This window comes from Manis javanica, chromosome 2, assembly GCF_040802235.1.
Source record: "Manis javanica isolate MJ-LG chromosome 2, MJ_LKY, whole genome shotgun sequence".
NCBI lineage: Eukaryota > Metazoa > Chordata > Mammalia > Pholidota > Manidae > Manis > Manis javanica.
Genome location: NC_133157.1, coordinates 61,328,577 through 61,352,757, shown reverse-complemented (window position 1 = coordinate 61,352,757; position 24,181 = coordinate 61,328,577). Strand labels below are relative to the sequence as shown.

The 24,181-nt window shown below is 36.6% G+C and overlaps 1 protein-coding gene across 5 annotated transcripts in view; it reads right to left on the bottom strand.

Moving 5' to 3' along the window:
- Positions 1-5,938: 5,938 nt before the first annotated feature.
- The window catches only part of PLGRKT (plasminogen receptor with a C-terminal lysine), a 43,958-nt gene continuing 25,715 nt past the window's right edge, over positions 5,939-24,181 (bottom strand). For all 5 annotated transcript variants that reach the window (XM_017657771.3, XM_017657769.3, XM_073228572.1 and 2 more), the window contains 3 exons: positions 10,224-10,354; positions 9,524-9,633; positions 5,939-6,232 (listed from right to left, as the gene is read on the bottom strand). In XM_017657771.3, coding sequence (XP_017513260.3) covers positions 6,111-6,232; positions 9,524-9,633; positions 10,224-10,354 — 363 coding nt within the window. In that variant the 3' untranslated portion in view covers positions 5,939-6,110. The remainder of the gene's footprint in view (positions 6,233-9,523; positions 9,634-10,223; positions 10,355-24,181) is intronic.

Sequence of the window (24,181 nt, the reverse complement as noted above, 5' to 3'; positions counted from 1 at the left end):
GTAGAATTAAGAGAGCTCATTCTTATGGCAAGTTAAGAAATAATATCAAAAAATATTTTGAAATAATAAGAAGTAGCTACACTGGTATGTTACCGAGAGAAGTAAAGTTAAAGCAATGCTGTCAAAACTAAAATGTGAGTTTCTTTAACTTACTTTCCATTGGGCCTTAACATTTCAGTTTGAGATAATCTGACTTGCAATTTTTAGCATCTTTTGCTTGTGGGTTTTCTCTGTCCTCCAGAGCCCATTTTGCCTCAACACCGTAAGTGCTGGGGAAATAACACAACAGGCGTAGCCCCCCACAAATCATCTCAAAAGTAGGTTATAAATACCCTACTCTTGGGATAACTCTGGGATGGGGGATAGCATTCTAAACAATTTCCCAGAGTTCCCCAGTAGGATTAAGTCCAGTTGCCAACAGAGCTAACTTCCTGGATAGGGCTTAATTTACTAACTTCTCTGGCCTATCTTACTTCACCAATTCCCCACCAGCATTTCTGTCACTATTGCAAAATGTGCTTCAAGGAGATTCTACACTGAGACAGTTAAAAGAAATAAAAGTGAGTATCTCTGAGGAAAAGGAAATGAGAGGGAGAACAGAATATCTTAACTCTGACCCATAAGCCTATTTGAAATTTTCCTTTTTCTAAAATACTCCTATTGAGTAGGAAATTGATGTCTGTGTTTGAATTGCTGAAGACAACTTAACCAAAGTCAGAAGCTGAGCAAAACACTCTTTGCCTACCTAATTAGACTTTGAGACTGTTTCAGAGATGTCAGGCTTATCCTAAGCCTTTAGTTCAGACAATGAAACTTGCTGGAGATTATTCTAGTATTTTCTATGGTTGTGTTTTCCCTTGGCTATTGATTTCAGAGAAGTGACTGTCCATAAGCACAAACCATATTCAAATACCAGGTGTCTTTTTATTTTTCTAGTTTGAAGTAGTTAGCATTAGTTAGACTCCTTTCAAAATTCTAGATTCCTTGAAGATGAAAAGTTCCTTTCAAAGGCCAGATTTTCTTTGGAGTATTTTCAAAGATGTGAAATTGTTGCATATCTCAGAATCTATCTCTCTGTCTTAATGCCCCATTTTTTTTTTTTTTACAAAATCACTTTCATGAATAGAGTTGGTGCTAACTTATACTCAAGTCACATCTTCATCAGCAGTAAATTAATGGTGTGGGGATGGTAGGGAGAGAAGGAAAAACAGTCATGTATTCCTCAAAGCCTGACCATATTATTCTGACATCCTGACAAATTTTACAAACTTCCTTATCACATTTCAGTGTCTACTAGTATCTCTAATCCATTGACTTTCACATGCATTCAACAGCTGTTTCCTTTTTGAAGTCTTTACCAAGGTAGAATCCCAGATTGCCAATCCTCCCTAGGACTTGACTTCATGTGGACACATCCTGAACTCTGTTCTCATAACACCAAATGAAGTACCAAAACCAATTCAGGCTCAGGGTCTGCCTATCCCCCAAGTCCAGGCAGAGAGTGCTGCTGACCACAGATGAAGTCCTCCAAAAATAAAATAAATAAACTGAGGTTAGCAGTCCATCATTCAACTCCATGACACCTGTGGACTGAGAAATTGTGAACCAGAAATGTCAGTGACATCACTGAGTCTTTATTAGTGCAGTATACAGGTTTTCAGTGACTGTTATCAGTGGTCATAATGAATTTGTGCTGCCTCAGCCACACTTCTTACTGTTATCCAAGTAGCCAGAGGAGCAAGTTAGCACAGCACAGTGAACTGGCCTTGAAGGGATTCCACCCGAGACTTTGGTCCCCAGGGAGTCCAGTTCCCCTAGCCAAGCCAGTAACTGAGTCCTGGCAGCCATTAGGCTGTTTATTGTGTGAGACATTTAAGTCAGCTCCATGCCTTCACGAAGACTACTCTACCTAGGCCTTCTTCTTATTTTCTAGGCCTTTATCACTTCCCCTAGCTAGTTTGGGCTTCTTGGTGCACTTGTAGTACTGCTCCAATCTTCATAAACTCCAAGACTGACCCAAAGTTACCAGCTGAAACTCAGCAGAGATGCTAAGTCATCAGCTGTACATACTTGAAACTACCTTCTGCAAATTGGACAGTTGGTAGATGAGGGTATTTTTGAAATCTCCTGCAAGCATCCACAAAGCCAAACTTAAGGGACCATTTCAAACTCTCTTGCAGAACAAACACACTCCAAGATCAAGAGACACTGTAATAACTGAGGAACAGGCTTCCATTTAATAACTTTCCCAGCAAGAGTTTGACTTTGTCTCTTTCCCAGAATAGCAGACCAGAAAAACTACCTAGGTTCTGGCTAGTGTCTCTAGAACTTCACATTTAAAAATGCATATATTAAAAGGCTAAAGTCTGTAAAATATTTTTTCAATTTCAGATTGTTCATATTTGGATTACATTAGTTGTAGATTATTTTTGCAATCTGAATTTCCTCCCTCCCCATCCTCTTTGAACCCATGCCTTCTATGCCCAATATAGGACTTTCTAAGACTCTTGGATTGAACATAATGATAGCTTTAAAAAATCATTTTTGATTTTGACTTTCATTGTCACTGCCCTTCCACAGTTAGGCAGCATGTTGCATTAGAAAGGATCCTACCAGGGATTCAAAACACTAAGGTTTTAGTACAAATTACCATTACCAGATGTGAAACTTTAGGTAAATCACCAATAGGCTCCCTTCCCTTGAGAAGTATAAATTGGGGTCTTAGACTAGACCTTCCCTCTTTAACATCTTGACAATAATTTCAGTATTTGTCAACAAAACTGTTTTGAGAAGGTTTGGGACATGCTGTAATCTTTACAAAGTGAAGTGAGGTACTGTACCATAAAGGATCTCTTAATGTTTTCCCCAAATACAAACCAAATCGATGGAACACTATATCAACTTGATTTATTTTTAATTTTAGTACTTGTAATTTTAGTCCCCTGTTCTCTCACTTAAATACAAATTTAAAACTTTCAAAACATGTAGGTACTGCGATGTCATAACCTTCATTTTTACTATTATATTATTTTACTCTTATAAAGAGATTTCCAAGAAGGGTCATTCTGTTAGAGAATTTCTAGGCCCACACTTATTTCCTTCAAACCACAAGTTAACCTCCACATACACCTAAGGGTATTTCTGCATTGCTTTGGCTAGGCTAACACTGTCTTGGGGACAGATGACAGCCACATAGAGAGAGGATGAGATTGCCCCACCCAATTTTGTTCTTAATTCCTAAAAAGACATTGGGTGAGGATACCATTATTTCAATCTTTGAATCTGTGCTCGTAATCAGATCTTAGTTTCTTATCCTTCTCCTAATATACTTTTTCATAATTTCCTCATTCTTGTAACAGCACAAAAATCTGTGATTATGAACTAGTTGAACAAAGACTATATAAGGTTTAGTATTCTGAACTGTCACATGTCTAGCTGGTAATCAGGGCTTAATAATAATTATTATAACGATTAATGCAAGTATTAACATAAATGGCTAAGAAATAGCTCAAGAGTGTCAGAGCAGAAATGTTTCTCCATTTTATTAAAAGGTACTGTAATAATAAAGAAGGGGAAATGCTTTGGATAATCAGTAATACCAGAGACAAATTGGAATATATTTTAATATAATTGAGTTGCAAAACCATTATTTAATAGCTGTTTTTATTTTTTCCTCACAATGGGAAGCAAACAAAAGTGTGAGAGCATGTTTGTTTCACAGTTTCTCTTGAGTAACAATTATTAATGAATTTAGGGTCAGTGCCACAGTGAGAAGTCAATACAAATGAACGGCCTGGTGGTCAAGAGGGAGCTCAGGGCCTGCTATGTTGCATAGCAACACAAATCCCAAGTAAAGTCGTTAGCCACTCAACCCTTGCAGTGGACTAAAACCCACTCACTCTTGGTGAGTCCTGACCAGACTGTCAGGAATGTCTGGGCAACATGATTGAACTTAAGGGGGAAGAAATATTTACAATTCCAGATTCTGGCATGGTCTTCAACCCAGTGCTAGATCTGAGGCATCCACAGACCACTACTGTGCCTCCCAATCAGTTCTTTCCCATGTTCTCTAGGGGCCCCAGAAAATCCATGTGGATTAAATGAAGAAAAATCACCTTCTCCTCCCTCCACAACCTCAAACTGTTTTCCCAGTCCTACTATTCTTTCTTTTCATTTTCCTGAATCCATTCCCAAAGCCACAGCCTTAGTTCAGGCCCTGGCTAGTGCTCAGATGTAGTATTGCAGCTCTTTGTTGACTGGGCTCTAGGATCTTCCCAACACTGTTGGCCCAGCCAAAGCAATGCAGAGAATCCCTAAGGTGTATGTGGAGGTTAACTTATGGTTTGAAGGAAATAAGTGTGGGCCTGGAAATTCTCTGTAACAGAATGACCCTTCTTGGAAATCTCTTTATGAGTAAAATAATATAATAGTAAAAATAGTTGACTAATCTTGATGAAATCCCAGTGCAGCTTCTTTCATGCCCGTCACTCGCAGGATAGAGTGCAAACTCCTTGGTGTTTTACACCCAAAGTCTTTCAGGAGTTGAGCTGTGCGCCTTCAGGCTCATTTCTTAACAATTCCCCATGTGAGGAGGAATCCCTTGGCCCAGGCAAACCAAACAATCAGCAGCTTATCCCTAGACTCGGCACACATGGTCCTGCCTTTAACCAAGCTGCTGCTTCTGCACACGATTCCCTTCTTCTTCACCTCCTTGCTTTCAGGGAGAACTTCAGTACATCTGTCAAGCCTTGGCCCAACGTTCTCTACAGTGATAATTGTATCAGAACCATATGTTCATATGTCATCAGCTGCTTGTGGAGGATGGCCACTGCATTTATACTTGTTCCCCCCTTCAGATTTCATCTCCTCCTATTTACCCTGGCCTTCTTTCTATTATTTGGCAGTACCAAGTCTCAGAGCCTTTCCTCTGGCTCTTTTCTTCACCTAAAGATCCCTTCCTTGTCCCCATACCTGCTCTTCACAAGACTGGCATCATTCGGGTCTCAGCTCAATGTCTACAGAGCAGTTGCTACTGTCCCAGATCTAAAGTGGTCCCTCTTGACCACAGTCCTTCCATTCATTCTCGTATCATCCTGCTTCATTTTGCCTAAAGCATTTGTCACCATCAGAAGTGACAACATCTTGTTTATCTCCATGTTTATTTGCTCCTCTTCCCAGTTATTCCACTCCTCATTAGAACATACTTCTCTGCCTGGGATGCAGTGACCTTGTCTTCTCATTCACTCACATAGCCCTAGTGCCTACAGCAGTGCTTGACACATAGTAGGTATTAGTAAACACCTTTGGAATTAGTGTGTTATAATGTAAGCTGTGCATGTGTAGGAATGAGTATAAATAGGATTATTTTATAAGTTTGGTATAAGTTTCCTAGTGAGTGGAAATAAAGTGGTGGGCATCCTAATCAGCCTCCCCCTCCTGCCCACCTCTCTAGCAACTATACTCCAAGTCGTTATTTGAATGTTTTTACATTTTGTCTTTCACAGTTATCTTTGCATGTCAAGAATATGTTTAGGTTCAAGTCCCAGTTCTATCCATGTATGACCTTGGGCAAGTAATTCAACCTCTCTGTGCCTCAGTTTCCACATCCATAAAATGATGTCCACCTGATGGGATTGTTGGGATGATTATAAGAATATGTGGAAAATACTCAGACAATGCCTGGCCATAGTCAGCAAAATGTTTGTCATTAATATTAGTGGTTTTCTATCATGTGGAGACAAGGACACAACTGATAAATCCAAATGCAAGGAGTCTCTATGGGAGAAGAATATGATCGGGAAAGCATGTGTGACAGACAAATGAGAGCAGCAGGACATTTTCCAGGAATTCAAAACAATATAGTCTATTAATTTTACATTTATGTATTTGTCATACTCATACATATGAAATCTGAAAGTTATTTGGAGTACTTCCATAATTTTGTGTTGAATATTATAAATTTTATTTTAAAATAGTTTAACAAAGCTCATCTTGCATCTTAGTATTTTAAAATAAAATCCATTATATCAAAATCTCAAGCATTAAAAAACTGTAAAAGCCATGATTCAAATCAACAGTTCTGTTTTGAGATTCAGTGCATAAATGTGATTTCATTTGTCTATGAAGAATTTACTTTGTTCCCTTCTGGCTTTTTCAAGGCTTTCAAAAGTAATCATTCCTCTTGGCAGCTGCAACTTACTCTTCTCTGTTTCCAGTATATTTTCAGCTTCACCTTAAATAAAGAACAGAGATAAGGAAGATGAGGTGACAAAAGGGTCATTGGTGTTTTGTGAGAAGGCCTAATTGTTAAATTCCAGTGACAATCTGTTACACTGTGTGGGAATATGCCCCTAAAACTCAGTGTTAAATATTTCATCAATTGCCCTTAGGCTTTGGGAAGATCATTCTTTCCTTGGGAGGAAAGGAATTCTGAAGGCTCACAGATAAATCAGATGCCATAAATTTTATTTGACTAGAAGACAGCATTTTAAAATGTAGAAGAGAAAGACTACCAAGTAATATTTCTCTTTTCCTTGAAGGAATGTCAGTATAATAACTATTGGTTGTGTTTGGAGGGGTGTGGGGTGGAGAAACTACATATAGATAGTCCTTCATATTGCCCCTTAATGTATCATAAGTGACATGAGAGAAAATAAAGTTTACTAAGCATTCTAATATTTCAGGAAAGCTAATCTTTAACCTGAAACTATTTGTAAATACCTAAAATAATATTAAATGTTCTTTAGTCTGTATATGTATATATATATATATATACACATATTTTTTTATAAACAAATCCTCTTCAAATAGCAGCTATCGATTTCTTGGGCCCAGTAACATTTGTCAACTTTTCTTGTTAAAGGCTGACTAGCAAAACTTTAAAAAATTATAATACACATTGTTGACATTCCATATATTTTCCTTGAAAATGAAGGTAAATGCTTTTTTCAGTACTCGTTTTTTTGTAGCACACAATTTATACTCCAAACCAAATATGGCAGGCTACAGTTTTTAATTATAACAACATTTTAACCATCTGCATTTTTTTTTGCCTCTGCCTTAAATAGTAAGTAAAAATCAGTATAAATTGTATATAATTAGGCAGGCCTTTGATGACAGACTAGATGTTTCCATGTGCCAATGCCTTGCATATGGCAAATTCTTAGTATATGTTTACAGAACAGCTGATGATAAATTCAGCCAAACAGGGATTGTATATTTTGGGGCTAGCTAACAAGGCCAAATATTATAACCTAAACTTGCTAATATGGTAAATTTCCTGGTGGCTCGAAAGTATTTTTTTTATAGGAAATTCCCATAACATGCCTTAAAAGTTTAAGATTTTATATTCTATGGACTGTGATGGACCTGTAATAAAATTAATTCCCAAATATGCAATCAAAATATTCCTAGAAAAAACACCCCTGCTATTAGTATAATCTTCAACTGAATGATGCACAACAGAGTTGACTTTTCTTAATACTACATACTAATTTTTATGAGGCACTGAGAATCTAATGTCGGCAGAAACAATGAGACATACTTGAACTCTAATGAATTCTTAAGCAGATGACTAACATGAAACTAAGTTGTTGAAATGAGTTTTAATATTAGTAAATCAGTTGTGTACCATTAGTTTCCAGCTTAAATGGAATTGTACTCCACATATTAATTTGTAGATAGATGTTTTACAACTTAGAATACATTTTCCTGTAGTAATAATGGTATAAATCAATTTGTAGGCCATCAACAAAAACCGTCCAGCTTACAGTACAGCTGAACTATGATACCAATAATGCCTGAACCCAAAGAACATTTTAGCATAGTTTCTATGTAGAAAATGTATTTTCATTTTCAAACGGGAACTTTTAAGAACATATTACCCCTCTACTTCACTAGGCCTGAGAATGAGATGTTCTACTCCTGACTCTCAAACCTGCAGAGGAGCCTGCACTTTCCCCTTTCCCATACCAACCAGTCCCCACAGAGCTTCAGGGGTACTAATGAGACCTAAGCGAGAAAGGAATAGCAAAATGAAGGCTTAGGAAAGCACTGTTCCCAATATGCTCTGGGTTGAAGGCTTGTAAAGTAGGTACACAGAGATCCTTAGGAGAGTATAGCTCCCAGAACAATACTGGTTGGAATTTGAAAGACATGTATATCCTAGACCAGTGTGACACTATCTTCTTGGAACAGGAGTGTAATGGCTTTTGTGGCAGCACTATTTTCTAGGGTGATAAGAGCCAGAGTTCTGTGAGATTATCATAGTGATGGTGGGGGAAAAAAATGTGTGTGTGTGTGTTATGTACATAAATTTATTAAAATTTTTACTTGTATAAAATATGTAGCACATAATTTATAAATAATAATGTATAATACACTTTATCACAAAATTCTCTGTAGCAAATTAATTACAACAGAATGTTTTCCTTAAGTTTTGCTGAATACTTGTATCCAAAGCTAACCTATAGTTGCAACTGCAGTGGATGAGAGAGTATAATTTAAACGTGAATGCTGGTTGGTGTTTTCATTTATATTAATGACTAGAACAAAAGTGAAAGAATGACATATATTGGAACTTTACTTGTTTAAGGATAACAGGAACAACTTTGCTGAATGAGATAACAATTTTTAAATATTGGGAGAACATATCAAGTTTTTATGCAATTCACAATGTAATGGCTACAGATAAAACATGCTTTTAAGCATAATCTGCATTATTAACATTTTCCTCATCACTTTCCTCAGTCCAGACTACAGGAAAACTTTGTTACAGGGCCAGACAGTAAATATTTTAGGCTCGTGGGGCTTTATTTCTCTGAAGCAATGACTTCGCTGTCATGGTAATGAGAAAGCAATAGACAGTTCAGAAATGAACAGGCATTTCTGTGTTCCAGTAAAACTTTATTCTCAAAAAGATGGGCTAGCAGGAAGGCCATAGTTTGCCAATCCCTGGTCTAAACCCTCAACAAAGTAAATCATGGCTTGATTTGGCATTTGCAGACTTCCACGGTGTAAATACTCCCACCATGACCAACTTCAAGATACCAATGAATCAGGAGTTGTATCTGAATTTTATTATGTCTGTATTATTGTATCTACATACAGATATAATAGACATAATCTAAGAGTTTAGATATACATTACTTAAGAGTATAGATAATAGTAAAATAATTAGAAACTGGTAAGTTCTGAGTATTACCATTGTTTTAATATAACTTAATATTGTTTATTTTTTATAATTTATTTAGTTGTAAGTTTATATAATTTAATTGTTAATAATGACTGTATTTAAAAACCAGCTTACAAATTTCCTGAAATTTAACAAATGGTTCTTATGAGTTTGTATAAGCTGGCCTGAGCAGACCACTGTATATGAGGGAAAGAAAATTTGGTTATTAAAAGCTCAGGGAGAGCTTCCTGAGTTTTGTCAGAATCTTCACAAGTCAAGAGGTCAAAAAGAGGTGATCCTGGAACCAGAAAATGAATCAGAAACAGAGACTCTGGTTTATCAAAGGCTTACCTTTCATTCTTTGTAGAAGGGTTCCATAGCCTAAGTCATACTGGTAGGCGAAGATGAAGCCTAACGGAACTATAGGGGAGAGGAAAGCTGGCTGCTTCTTTTTTATTGCTCTGGTTCAAGAATAAAAAAGAATGAATATCAAAGATAACTTGTAAATACATATCTATACTTGAAAGAAAAATTACCTGCTTTTTGAAAGAATGTCCTCCATTTCAGAAGTTACTTAACTTATTTGAATCTTTTATGGAAAAAGGATTTCCTTGTCCACAACCCCTCACCAGATTCTGCAGTTCTCAAGGGCAGGGTCATGACTTGCTCATCTTTATTTGACAGTGAAGCTCAGATTACTCAATCTAAAATTGGTTAAGTATTGATATCTACCCCTCAGGAATTGTGGAGATAAACTTATAGAGACTCCTTCTGTTTTGGTGTCAAGTCAATCCTTTTTCTAAATTATAGAATGGAGAAAAAGAGAAGAAATCTAGGAAACTGAAGGCAGAATTAACTATCACTACCCTGGATCTACAGTTACCTCCAAACTATAGGGGTTACAGGGCTAAACTATAAGGGGTTACTCTGTTTACATATATGCTATCTGGAATTAAGTCCTACCTTGGCCAACTTCATAATATTATGGTAATGGCAAAGACAAAAAGAAGTAAATTATTTAAGAAAACTTTAAAGTAAATAGTAGACATACCCAGCTGTTACAGAGATGGCTACAATGCCAAAAAAAGTCCCAAAATATTTGAGGAATTCCCGAGACCAAGCAATCTGCAAAGCCATTTGTCTTTCTCTCATTTCATTCTGCATCATTAGCTGCCTTTCCAGCTGAGGACAAAACAAATGACAAAGTGTGGTTACTCATCTTCTGAATCTGAGCCCAGAGTTAATCTGCTTATCCAGAGGGTTTTCATTCTTTAATTGCTTTGATTTGTCTTTTATTTTTAATCTCAATAGACTCTGACTGAAGTCTTTCTGTACAGCTATCCCCAATTGTCACCTTGGCAGTGAAGTGTTCCTGGAATGTATACATAATAGATATGAAATTCTTTTTCTTTGTCCTAAGGTCTTGTATGCCATATACAGTCTGGAGCTTTTAGCCAAGCCTAAAATATATGTTCAGCTTATTGTATCACATATGAGGGAAGATCTATATGCCTTTAAATGCAGATATATCTCTTTGGCCTTTATGACAATTTGCACTGAAATCATTTTGCCTTCCAATTCCATCCAATTCCAAATTGAAATTCATTTGGAGTATCAGGTCCATATTATACCATATCATGATACTGTGGTAGAGGGGTATTATTTTGAGACATCGGTAGAGATTTTTCCTCTGACACAAATTTCTTGTTGCCTCAAGTCCTTTGTCCTTTAGTCAGTGCCTTTCCCTGCTTTGAAGCCAAATGCAGACACAACCCAAAACACAGAAGGAGACTGGATTTCTGAATGGATTTTTAGAACACTCACAAGAAAATCAATAGTCTGAAGGTCCAAGCCCATTATTTTGAGAGAGTCAGCTTCTTGAGAGAGAAAAAGTTTTGTTGTGTTTTTTAAATTCTAAAATCTTGGCACTGTGTATCATTAACAAAGCCTAGAGGATAGCAAGCATGGAATTCATGATGTAAACCATAGGGGGAGAAGAGTAATAATGTGACTCAGTTTTCCTCCTCCTTTGTACTGGGAAGAAGGAACTAGGAGAGGAAAATGAGATTTTAGATAGTACATAGGGCTTGGCTCCTTGGCCCTGTTGGGGGTTGAAGCCCCTGAGAGTTGTAATGGATTTGGGGATCTTTAGAGCACTCATGATCCTGCCTCCTGATGAGAATTATGGGAAGGGGCAGATAAAGTAGAGAAAAAATGTTTGCAGGGCAGATCTAAGCTTACAGCAGGACCAAGAGAGGCCACTCCAGCTGCCAAGGGATGTGAAGAAAGTCTTCCAAGGTTCCCCTGTCAGCCTGGAGAGGGGCACAGAAGGTAGCCAAGAATTAAAAGCAGATGGCTAAGCAGGTAGTCACTAAAGCCTTGAGAAGCCTAAGGACCCTATAATAGAAACTTGGAGACAAAAAGTCATGGCTTAGAGCACAGGGGTGAAGGCCAAGCCAGCCTGAAACATGGTTGAATACCCTCAGAGAAAACCACCTGGCACTGCAGAGAAAGACATCAAAGGAACCTCCTCCAACCACATATACCTTCCCCAATGCCTATGCCACCTGAGGTCACCTGGGCCCAAACCTAGATTAGTCTGGGAAAACATGGACAGAGAACGGGAGAGCCAAGCTGAATTCAACTCTTTATATGCAAAGAAGTGAGTTTTTAAACTAGAAGTAACTGAGTCACTTAGACTTATCAAAATTTAGTTTGCCCTCAGCAGTAGAAATTGAAGTTCATTTTAAGTTCAGTTAGAGAGTAAAAAATCATGTTTTTACATACATGATTATTTTGCATGTGAAATGCATCTTTTCTATTATTACTTATTCAAAAAACTTCTATGATAGTCCATAATATCCTCTCAAAGTGACATAGATGCATCAGTTAATCATTTGTGTTATCAAAAGGCAGTTGAATCCAATCACGATGTAGATGAATGCAAGGCCACTACATCTGAACCTTAGCTGCACACTGAGAGCATCTGGGGGGCTTTGCAAAGTCCAACATCCAGGCCATACCACAGACCAGTTAAACCAGGGGGATCCATGAAACCAGAATGTGGAGTTAGGATCAGTCATTAATATTTTTTAAAGGTTGCCAGATAATTCCAATGTACAACTAGGATTAAGAACTACTGCCTGAGATGAAAGGACTCACAGCCAAGGTTTTTTCCTACCAAAGATCAAACTGAAATATCAGTCTGAAAACTGATCCTCTGGGAACTCTCAAGAAACTGTGAACAGGAGCCTTTTTGAGGGTGGTGGAACTAATCTGTACTGTTGTGGTAGTAGTACATGGCACCCTGCACTTGTCAAACCCTTACAACTTTACAACACAAAGAGTGAACCTTACTGTATATACATTTAACAAATCAGCTTAAAGTTCAGGGGATCCATAGGATCAAATGTGGGCTATGACATAATAATCTAATTGTATTATAAATGTATGATGTAACTTCACTAAAGGGGGTGGAAGAAAAGGAACTGACCTAACTTTGGAAAAAATGGTGTGTTGATTGGAAACTGTGAAACCACAGACAAAAGGAACTGTACCTAAACAGTATGTTTTAACTGACAAAGTTATTTCTTGCAGCATCTGGGTTGACAACTCTGAAATTGCTTTGTATGTATGCTGGAGATGAACAAACAAGTTGATGGCAGGTGATGGGAGCCAGGTTTCTTACTATTAGAGGAGATTACAAACAAAACAAGGGGAAAAGACTAAACCATGTTATATTGGATTAGAGTCAGTGATAAGTGTGAACTCATATTTAGCATAACATACAGATCTACAAAGATAAAATTATAGATATGTATGTATACATGGGTTAATGTAAATATATGTATTTCCTAGCTCTGTCCACTGAGAGGGCACAGGAGGCAATGACACCCTTGTAGCAGTAAGCACACCCAGCACACAGATTTTGGCTTCTAATACTACTCTCCAAGAAAAGGAACCAGGGCTCCTTGGGGAAATGACTGACCTAATACTGGTACTGGGAATATACAAAATGTGCTACAGCATCTTGTAATGCCAGAAAGTAAAGAAATGTTAAAAAAAAAAAAAAAAAAACAACCAACCAACCAAAAAAACCCCAAAATGAAGGAGTATGTGAAAGGCACACAGGAGCTCCTAGTGACCAAAGTTGGAACAATTCAAGCAGCAAAATACATAACAATATTGGATTACAGCCCAACATATAAAATAAATCTCTGTGAGTCTCTACTGCTATAAGTGGAGGAGACAAATATTCTGCACAGAAGAATTCTCAATCATTGTGTAGATGCTCTCCTGCCACCTTCAAGAAAGTGGAACTTAATTCCTGCCTCTTAATGATGGGCTTTACTTAGTTACTTGCTTCTAAGAAGTAGAGTGTGAAAGGATAGGAGAAAGAAGGGGGAAGTAACATTAGAGTAGAGAAACCTAGAAGACACTACCTTGGCCAAGTGGTACATAAAGGTTCCACAGACCACTCAATATAAGCTTCCCCTTAATAAATAATAAAATGATTAAATTTTCTTGGACACATAAAGTATTTTCAGAGTACAGAGAAGGCAGTAACATTCTCCTATGATTTATCTTCACTGCATTTTTTAAAAAATTGGAGCCTTTCCTATTTTTGAGAAATAATTAGGTCATCCTTGAGAAAAAATCAGTTTACTTCTGTGATTTAGTTTCCAACCGTCTTATAATTTATGCATTATGTATTCACATGTAATAGAAAAGCTGTCTTGTCATTTGCTTAATTGGGCAAATCCAAAATGTTATCTATGTGTTTTACCACAAAATAAGTTTTATTTTAATTAGAAATGAATATTTTATATTCATCAATGCCTTTGTTAAATTAACAGCGACATTACTGATCCATTCTAAACTAAAAGCAAAATCAGAATTTCAGGTAAATGAAACATAAACTAAGGTCATTAAAATACGGCAATTGTAATGAAAGTTGTGACAAGTGGCACTTAACTTTAATTTGCTCTACAGATACTTTGAATGCTCAACATCCAGTAAATAGTTTGGGAAGAATCTGGGAAGGGAAATGAGCTGTAAACTGAAGCTTTTAAAAATAGGCTTTTTTTTTTTTTACCAATGACTTACGAAAATAATTGAATATAAACAAGAGTATAGTAGTATTCACAAGTTAAAAGCTTTGGTTACACATTTTGTTACATATCTTCCAATAAAGACTATAACACAATTAAATCCACTTTTACACTCAGATGTTTGTAAACACTAAGGCCATCCTAAGCAAAAAATAAGAATTCCAGTTTGGCAAAAAATGCTTTATGTTAAGTTATGGATTTCCAAATATATGAACTTTCTCCAACAAGATCAGAAGATGCTGACAAGATGAGCAGAGTTGGGGAAAGAACAAAAGACCAATGACCTCAGCTATTCTCTAAAATTCTTTAAAGACACAGCTCCTAGAAACTAAAGTTGAAGACAAATTAACTATGAACTAAAGTTGAAGTCAATTCTAGAACTTAAGTAAAAACAATAAGGGTATTTTTCCTGGATTTCCTCATTTTAAAGAATACATATTTCTTACTTTGATAATTAATCTTCTACTATGTCAATCCTAACTGTGCACAAAACTAAGACCAATATTGTAATATTGTAAAATATACAATACTTAGAACTAAGAATCTTACAACTAAAATATGATTCCAAAAATAAAATCAGAAAATCCTTAAGAAATTGCAGCATGCTGCTTCTACTTTATTGTCAGCTATCTCACATAATAATGTGGACCATCAGGTGCTAAGAACTGTACTACTTTACATACATTGACATTCCCACAAAACTCTGTAAGGTTGGTCCTATGCATTGAAGACAACAGATTCCACTCCAAACTAGTAGTTTAAACAGAATGAGAATTAGTGCAGAGTATTTGGCAGCTGAAGAATTATCTGGGGGAGTCCTGAGTTTGAGTCCTCTACTATTAGGAACAATATAGCCGGAGAAATGCTCAGCCAGAACATGGCACTCTTATAGGGCAACCCTATAGCTACTACCTCCTGTCACAGATGTGTAGGGCTGAACCATGAAACTCCAACTCTACATTCCAAAACACCAGTCACCTTCACTACAGCAGTTGCAAGAAGATCCAATGTCTTCTGAAAGATCTGCCCACATCCACCTCCCAAGGAGTTCAAGCATGCCCACTTGGCAGATCAAAGTCAGATGTGAAACTGAGCTGCAAGGGAGTCTGAGAATTTGCCTTTGGCTTTCCAGTCTCATATAGGCAGGCATGCTATAAGAGGGTCAGAATGGAACAGAAGATGAGTAATCCACTCAGTATTACTGCCACAGAAGGTACTATCTCAGTTTACAGCTCAGGAAACTGAGAAGAATTTGAGTGATTTGGAACCTGCCTGTTCCAAAGCCCAAACTTGCAGTGTACTGTACTTGTAATAATCAAGTCAATGTGGAAAACAGGGGTAAAGTGGACAGACTATGTGATTACCGTTGGTAAAGTCTATAGCTTTCTATATAATTAGTACAAGAATTCTAGAAAGACACTGCGTAATAGGCTGTAAGTTGACCTAGGGTATAGACTGAACTGAATTGTTCTGTTTAAATCTCTTTGAAAGAACCCTTACACTCACTGTCTCTGATTTCATACCAGCCAGCATTTCATGCCCCCATCCCCATAGTGATTTCACTGAGCACACTTTCTCAATGTGATCCTCACAAGACCCCTGTGACCTCCTCTTCATTGCCATTTGTAATTCCTCAGAGAACTGGGAGCAACTACCAAATCCAAATAATGACCATGGCCTGCAGACATGACTTCCTACATACACATCTCTTGAGAGGCATCCTCCCCTACCCTGTTGTACAAATATGGGTTTTGAGCTCCAAGCTAAGGGCCCTGGGAGCAAACAAGGCCAGCCTATGGCTCTATAAGGAAACTAATGTCTGTGCTCAAGATGAAAGCAGAAAACAGGAAGCTAAGTAAGTTCTGAAAGGTCATGACCTGCTCCCCTTCCATTAATGGGATACCAAGGGATAAGGCAACTCCTAAGGACAGACGAGCACTCGAGCCTTTTCAAATCCCATATTTGTTTACTTTCTGCAGAATTTGCTTCTGAGCCATCAGCTTAGTTTCTAGTGATATCACCACCTTACAGGCTCTACCTAACCACCTCTTGCTGATGACTTCTGAATTCTAAATCTTCATCTGGAACTCTTTTTAGTGGTAGATCATATTTCCAACAGGAGATGCCTTCTGGGCATCTCCACTGGGAGATGGATAGCCAAGTCTTACCAAAGTGTCTCTGTTTAGCTCTTGACTCTAGTCTCTTTCTTGCTGTCCCTGCTCCAGTTCTACCTCAGATCATTATTACTTGTCATTACCCAGATCAATCACCAATCTATGTTCTCTGTTTTGACTTTCTTCTACCTCCAACCATTTTTTAAACTTTTCTCTTTATATTTATTTGTATTTATATTCCTGTCTCAGAAGCAATCTCATGTTAGTTTCCTGATCAAAGACTTTCACTGGTTCTTTTACTCAGTGAAACACAGCCTTTAAAAATATGATTCCAATTTACCTCTTGGGCTTTGTGTCCTGCCAGTCTTGCCTTCAACCCCAGACACCAGTCGTCACCTAGGACAGATATGTTCACCTATCCACACCTTTTTGCTTATGGAAAAGGACTTTGGAGTTCACATGGACTAGATTCAAATTCTAGTTCTGTCACCTGCTGTGTGATCATGGGAAAGCCCCCTAAATGTCTTGACATCAATTTCTCTAAGAGCAACATAGCTACTTCACAGGGTTGCTCTCCTAAATAAGATGGCATATTTGCAAGGGACTGGAATAATGCAGGCATGATAGGTGTTAGCCCCTTTGTCTTACTGTTTCCTCTTGTCTCCTGTCCCAATGGTTATCCAGATTTAGAGCCTTTTTCTTTCTCTCTTTCTAGGAGAGTTCACCTGTTCTACTGACTTCAAAGCTTCTCGTTGCTGCAGGCCTCCATATCTTTAACCAGAGCCCCATCTGCTCAGGAGCTGCAGCCAGCTCACTTGCGTTCCTGGCACCACCCTAAATTCACCACTCCCTACACTTCAAATAATCATTTCCTCCAGACTAGTGCCCCTAAAAGCTTCTTGTATTCTTCAGAGCTTCCATGGCTCTCCCAGAGGAATGAAAACTTTTGTTCATCTTCAATTTACTCTTTTTCTTAATCCCTCACATATCTAGTTAGCCCAGAAATCCCATCCACTTTTCTCTGGAAATCTTCTTCTCTCCCTTCTTCTTGCCTCTCCTAAAATCCAAGTCCTTATCACTTTAGACCTTGGTCTGCAGTAACTCCATGCTAGCTTTATATGTCTAGCCTGTGGTATATGTCTATTAACAAAAGCACTGTGCTCCAGAGGTTAATAATGTGGACAAGCAGCCAGACTGCCTGCATTTGAAGCCTAGTTCCATCACTTTCAAGCTGTGTGGCTTTTGGTGAGTTCTTGTATCTCTCTGTGCCTCAGTCATCTTCTCTGTAACATGGGGCAAATGATAGTGCCTATCTTAAAGCATTGTTTTAAGGATTAAATGAGCAAATGCATGCAGAGGTCTTGAGAAAAATTTTACTAAGGCTTCAATAAAAGTTAGTTGTTATTACTTTCCTAGAGATTAGATATAAAATTGTAAAATTAATTATTTAAAAATATTAATGCTCCTGTTCCACCCCTGCTCAAAAATTTCCAATGCTCTGCTTTTTTGCCACATCACATATAAATTCTCTGCTCAGCTTTTCAGGCCCTCTGGACCAGATCTGTGCCTCAGGACAACCTCATTTTCTGCTGTGGCCCTTCTTAGCTTTGGTCAGCCTGGCCTCGTGCAGTTTTCCAGATATGGTTCCATCGGTCTCTTCCTAGCCCTGTGACCTTAGGTAAGTCACAATATGTTTAAGCCTCAGTTTTCTCATCTGTAAAATGGAGATAGTAACAGTACGTACCTCATGGGCTTTTTTTATGAGACTAAAGAGAAATTGTGTATGTACAGCATCTTTTTTTTAAACATGCCTGTGGTGTTGGAGAAGAGGATGTTTGTATGGGAAGAGCAGCAGCAGTTCTATATAGTGTCAATTAGAAGTACAGTTCTGTAAATCCTGAAGCCTAAGGAAATAAAAATATGTTTCAAGAAAAAAGACAAATTTTCCACAAAAATGAATATATTATTCCTAAAAATAAAAGTTATTGAGTCATCTACTCCTTATACCATTCTGTTTGGCAGGTGTTACTAACATCCCTATTTTTCCAGATGAGGAAACTGGTGGTAAGAATGATTATCAATCTGTGGTAATCATTCTTACCAGTGCCTGTAGTTCTGGTACGTAGTGGTTATTTCTTTTACCTCCTAGATGAAGACACTGTAACCCAAAAAGGTTTATAGGCTGTGCAATTTTGTAGAATGAGTTGTTGGCAGGGCTAAAGCTGCAACTTCCTTCTTGGGACTGTTAATCCAATGTTCTCTAAATAAAAGTTATCTTCCTTAATATTTATTTTCAGATTAAAAGTCATGATGTTCACTTAGTGATAGAAAAAATATGTTTTATATAAACTGTTTGATTCATAGGACGTTTACCTCATTACAAATGTAACTTATTCCAACATAATCAATGACTTTCTCACAGAATGTTCTTTAAATGTTATAACATCTGGTTATAAATGGAGCTGCAATCTTAGTCTAGCATCTTAATTTTTATCAGCTGACAAGAACAGGATAAAAAAATTAAAAAGAAATATAGAAATACTACATTTTCAGCAATACTGAGGATTCAGCTGTTAATATTTAAGTGTATTTTCTTTTACGTAAGAAAACATATACTCTTTTAAGCAAGAAAATTTTAAAAAGAATTATAACCACCTTTATAGACATTTGTCTAAAAGCTATAATATACACTGTTGCCTTCAAAATAGAATATAACAAACTAAAGATGCTTCACTACATATTTATTTTTGAATTCTTTGTTAGCTAGTGGTATATCCTTCTTCCAGGAAGGATTGGAGGTGTTTTAAAACATAAGGAAACTTCTTTTCATAAAGACATAGAGTCTTTGTGAGCTCCCCTGTGCTGAATGCAGAGCTGCAGTCAGAGTTCACCAAGGCCTCTGTGTCAATATTCTGTCTCCTCCTCTATCAAGCTGTTATTTTTCACTCTTACCTGTAAAGTCTCCTCTAAACACCAGTCTGTCCTGGCTTCTCTTTCTTCTCTCTTTCTCCCTCACTTTCTTTCTCAATGATCTGATGGCTTTAATTGTTTAGGGGCAGTAAGCGAACAAAGATTATTAGAATTGTGTAGTGTATAAAATAAAAGTATACAAGTTCCTAATGAGGACCTGAAATTCAAAGGATTCCTATGAATATATTGCATGCTTTTTAGAACATGGCATTGTCGTAATTATTGGGTTTTTTGTCTTTAAATACTTTTTCTTGCCTCCTTATCATGTTCCAGATAAAAGGTTGTCAGATTTATAACTCTGAGATGTCTAATGAGATGTCATTACAATCAAAATAAAATGGAGAGTAATATTGTTTACACCTCTTATAAGAATAGCCAGAAAATTTGTAAAGTACTTAATTTTAGAATAAAAGCTAAGACACAAAAGAAGCAAAACCAAAGGATAAAACTAAGTCCCACTAAATATAACTGTGGCCATGTAGAGTGTTATTTAATTAATTTCCCTTCTATCTCCTCAATAAGTTGTGCTTCTGATCTGACATTTGATATCTTCATGGAATCCGGAAAACTAAAGGTTTTTAGTCCAATAAAAAGTACTTTTGTACCTTCATATGGTTTTACCTCATTTAGAAATATTCTAAATATAAAATAATTCTTCTGAAATGCTTCAGAAGATGAAGGAATCCAAAGAAGGAAACAAATAAGAAGGATTAAAAGTTTTGTTGAGCAAAGTCCTTTAACACCTGGTTAATAGAATTTTTAAAATTTGCTTGACAAGCTGATTCTAAAATTCCCTTGGAAGAGAAAATATGCTACAACATGGGTGAACCACAAAAGTATTATGGTACAGTGAAAGAAACTAGACACAAAAGACATATTGTATGACTGCATATATGTGAAATGCCCAGTAAAGGCAAATCTACAGAGACAGAAAGTAGATTAGTGATTTCCTGGGTCTGGGGTTGTAATCAAAGATTTACTATAAATGAGCACAAGGGAATTTGGCGGGCTAATGGAAATGTTCTAAACTGGCTTATGGTGATGGCTGCACAAATCTGTAATTGTACTAAAAATCCTTGACTTGTTACCCTTTCAATGCATGGACTTTATACTATGTAAATTGTACCTTAACAGATGCTTAATTAGAAGTGAGTCAGAGTATGTTTCAGCATCAGTCATGATAGGTTAATAACAGCATATGTTTCTTTTAAATCATTATAAAAATAAGGGAGATTTGTGGTGATATAGTTATCTGACCACACACATTATTCCTGTGTCTTAATAAGGTCTTTCATGTTCTACTCTCAGTGTTCAAAAACATTTGGACCACTTGGTAAGGAATAATTCTGTTCGTTATCCAAAGACTTTACAAGTAATTTTATAATAAAAATTCCATCTTTATATTTATCAAAGAGGGAAGGAAAGACTGTTTAGCATTATACTCCTTTTCATAAATATAGTTACTGATAAGCTTCATATTCTATACTCTCTGTATTCTCATACAAAATCAGACCAAAATTTTCCTTGCAGTGGCAGGAGGGGAAGATACAGTTCTTTCTCTATAAATGTTTTTATTTTCTCTTCAAGTTTTCCTATCCCTAATAAAAATATCACCCTCTTTGGGTATTGGAGCTTGTTTGCCCTAAAGAGGTACAGTCTACACCACAGCAAACTTTTGGCTAACGGGGTGATTTGTCTACCTTTAAAATGTTACTCAAATGTCAGCACATCACTAGGTTTATAGGGTATTTTGGCAGCTCAGCATGAATGGTTGTTAATCTAGAAATTATTTTATTTAGAAGAAAATACATTTATATAATAGCTAAAATCAAAATCCAGTTAACATCAGAAAGTTAATCTAGTGATATTATTAGTGGGAACAATTCATGAGGTGGGTCATCTCTAATTCTAACTAATTTTAGATAAGCCTTTAAGTATAAATTTCTCATTTAAATCTGACTTCAGTATAAAAAAAAGTAGACTGTGGAAAGAATTCATTATCTAGTTATCCATTTCTGGGAAATAATATTTCCAATATTTATGCTTACGTGGGATTTCAAAAATAAAATCCCATGTCATTATTATAAGAAAATAATGATTAACTTCTGAAATGGGAGAATTGTTTTTACATTCTATCCTGTCCTGATTTGTATGGGTCTAAGTTCTATAGAAAGGTGAGTCTGATCCAGTCAAAACCAATAAATGTTAGATTTGCTGCTGTTTAATCCCTGTAGTGACACTCATTTCTCCTTCAATACAATGCTAAATAAAAGTTCCAACTGAATAGCCACAGATAGGAAGAGGTCAAATTAAGGAATGGAAACATAAGTGTAATTAGAGTTTTATGTCATAAAATTTTCTTCTATAATTCTCCTGAATGCTTTTGCTTAATAAGAAAGAGGTGAATTTTTTATTATAGGCTGTTTATTCACACTCGACCTTTTTTTAATGAAAACTAAAGCCTAATTTGATAGTACTGACAAGTTAAAATATAAAGTATAAAAAACAAGAGTGGCTCAGTATCAGGCCTGGTGGCAGTTGGGGGTGGAAAAGAAGGCCACAGAAAAGAGAGCATGGTGAAGAGGGAAAGGCATGAGCTTTCATGAACAGTACTGGCATCCTGGACTCTCAGTCTGGAGATTTGAGATAGCACTCCGTATCTCAAATCAAATAGAAAATGAATTCCAGGTGAATCAAAGCCCTGCATGTACCAAAAGAAATGATAAATAGAAGTAAAATTTGGAGACTGCTTTTAAAACCTTAGGGAGGCAAAAGACCTTTTCAAGGGGATAAGAAACCTGAAGGATAAGTTGAGCAGATTTTATACATTAAAAAACCACTTCATACCTATTAGGATGGTTGTTACTTAAAAAAAAAAACAAACACACACAAAATGACAAGTATTGGTAAGGGGAAAAGCTGAGGAAAAGTTGGAACCCTTGTGCATTGCTCATGGGAATGTAAAATGGTGCAGCAGCTATGGAAACTACTACAGAGATTGATCAAAAAAGTTAAATATAGAATTACCATATGATTCAGCAATTCCACTTCTGGGTATATACCCAAAAGCAGTGAAAGCAAGTACTCAAATATATATTTGTATACCCATATTTATAACATCATTATTTACAACAATCAAAAGGTAGAAGCAACCCAAGTGCCCTTTGACAGCTGAATGAATAAACAAAATGTGGCATATACAAAAAATGGACTATTATTCAGCCTTAAAGAGGAAGGACATTCTAACATATGCTACAACATGGATGAAACTTTAAGCACATTATGGTAAGTGAAATAAGCCAAACACAAAAGAACAAATATTATATAATTCCACTTACATGAGGTGCCTATAGGAGTCAAATTCACAGAGACAGAAAGTAGAATGGTGGTTACCCTGGCTGGGCTGGAGGAAGAAGGGGGCGGACAGTTAGTGTGTCTGAAGAGTACAGAGGTTCAGTAAGGGAGGCTGAAAATGTTCTGGAGATGGATGGTGGTGACAGTTGCACAAGGAAGAGGCACATGGAGGAGTTAAGAGTGTGGGTCTTGTAATCAAACTGCCTGCATTTGAGTCCTGATGCCACCACTTATTAACATTGTGCCCTTGGGTAAGTCACTTAATCTCTCTATACAGTAGTTTCTTCACCTGTAAAATAAGGAAAACAATAGTAACTGCCACGTGGAGTTATCCTGAGGACTTCATTATTAATGAGAAAATATGATAGAAACAATACAACCTTTTGGCTGAATTTGGAAATATCTATTAAAATTTTAATGTACCTATCCTTTGATCCAGCAATTCCACTTTTGGGAAGAGTCAATTACTCACTAAAAATTAGTTGATTTTTCTGTTTTTCCTTTTATCATTATCATCATCATCATCATCATTATTCCTATACAGCTATATATTTTAATGTGAAAAAAACTGTAAGGTATATAGTTAAATGAAAAAAGCAAAGTATACAAGAGTGTATAATATGATACCATTTGTCATTTGTGTGCACACACATGTATTCATTTTCATATACATCTAAATATGTGTAGACTTCTTGAAGACTATTCAAGAAACTAGTAAGTGATTGTGTCTGAGGAGGTGGACTAGATGACAGGACAGGGGTGGTAGGAAATTTTCACTATATACCCTCTTGTTTCAGGGTTTTTGTGTCATGTACATATTAACTATTCATATATAGTTAATTTTTTATAAAGAAATAAAACAAAGCCCTTAAGCCCCATTTCAGACTGAACCTTCACTCTGGATGTCTAGAAAGCTCAATGCATGTTGTCCTGTCCAACAACAGGGCAAGAGATAAGGAAGTAATGGAATATTCACACAGTGAAATATTCTGCAGCCTTAACAATGACTGTCCACATTGTAAAGGCTATCCACAACACTGGAAAATGCTTAGACACAGTGTCAAGTGCAAAAAGCACAATAAAAAATTTTATAGGTAAACAAACAAAATGTAGCACAGAAAAAAAGATGGGAGAAATGTTAAGCATGGTTGTATTGGGGCTGTCGCACTATGGTAATATTTTATTCCTTCTATGTCTTTTATAATTTTTTTGTTAATGAGTTCTTTCATTAATTTTATGATGAAAACTAATACTAAAAATGAAAATCTAGGGATTACTGGATTGTGAGGCTATAGGCTATTCATTTTATTCTGCTTTATGCTTATCTTATAAAAAACAAACTAACATTTTTTAAAAGAATAAATCCATAATGGTGCCTGGAAAATAAGAAAGGGTGCCACCAGCACTCAGAAATTTTGAGGAATTTCTGAAGGAGAAAAAAACAGATGGGAACAGAGTAA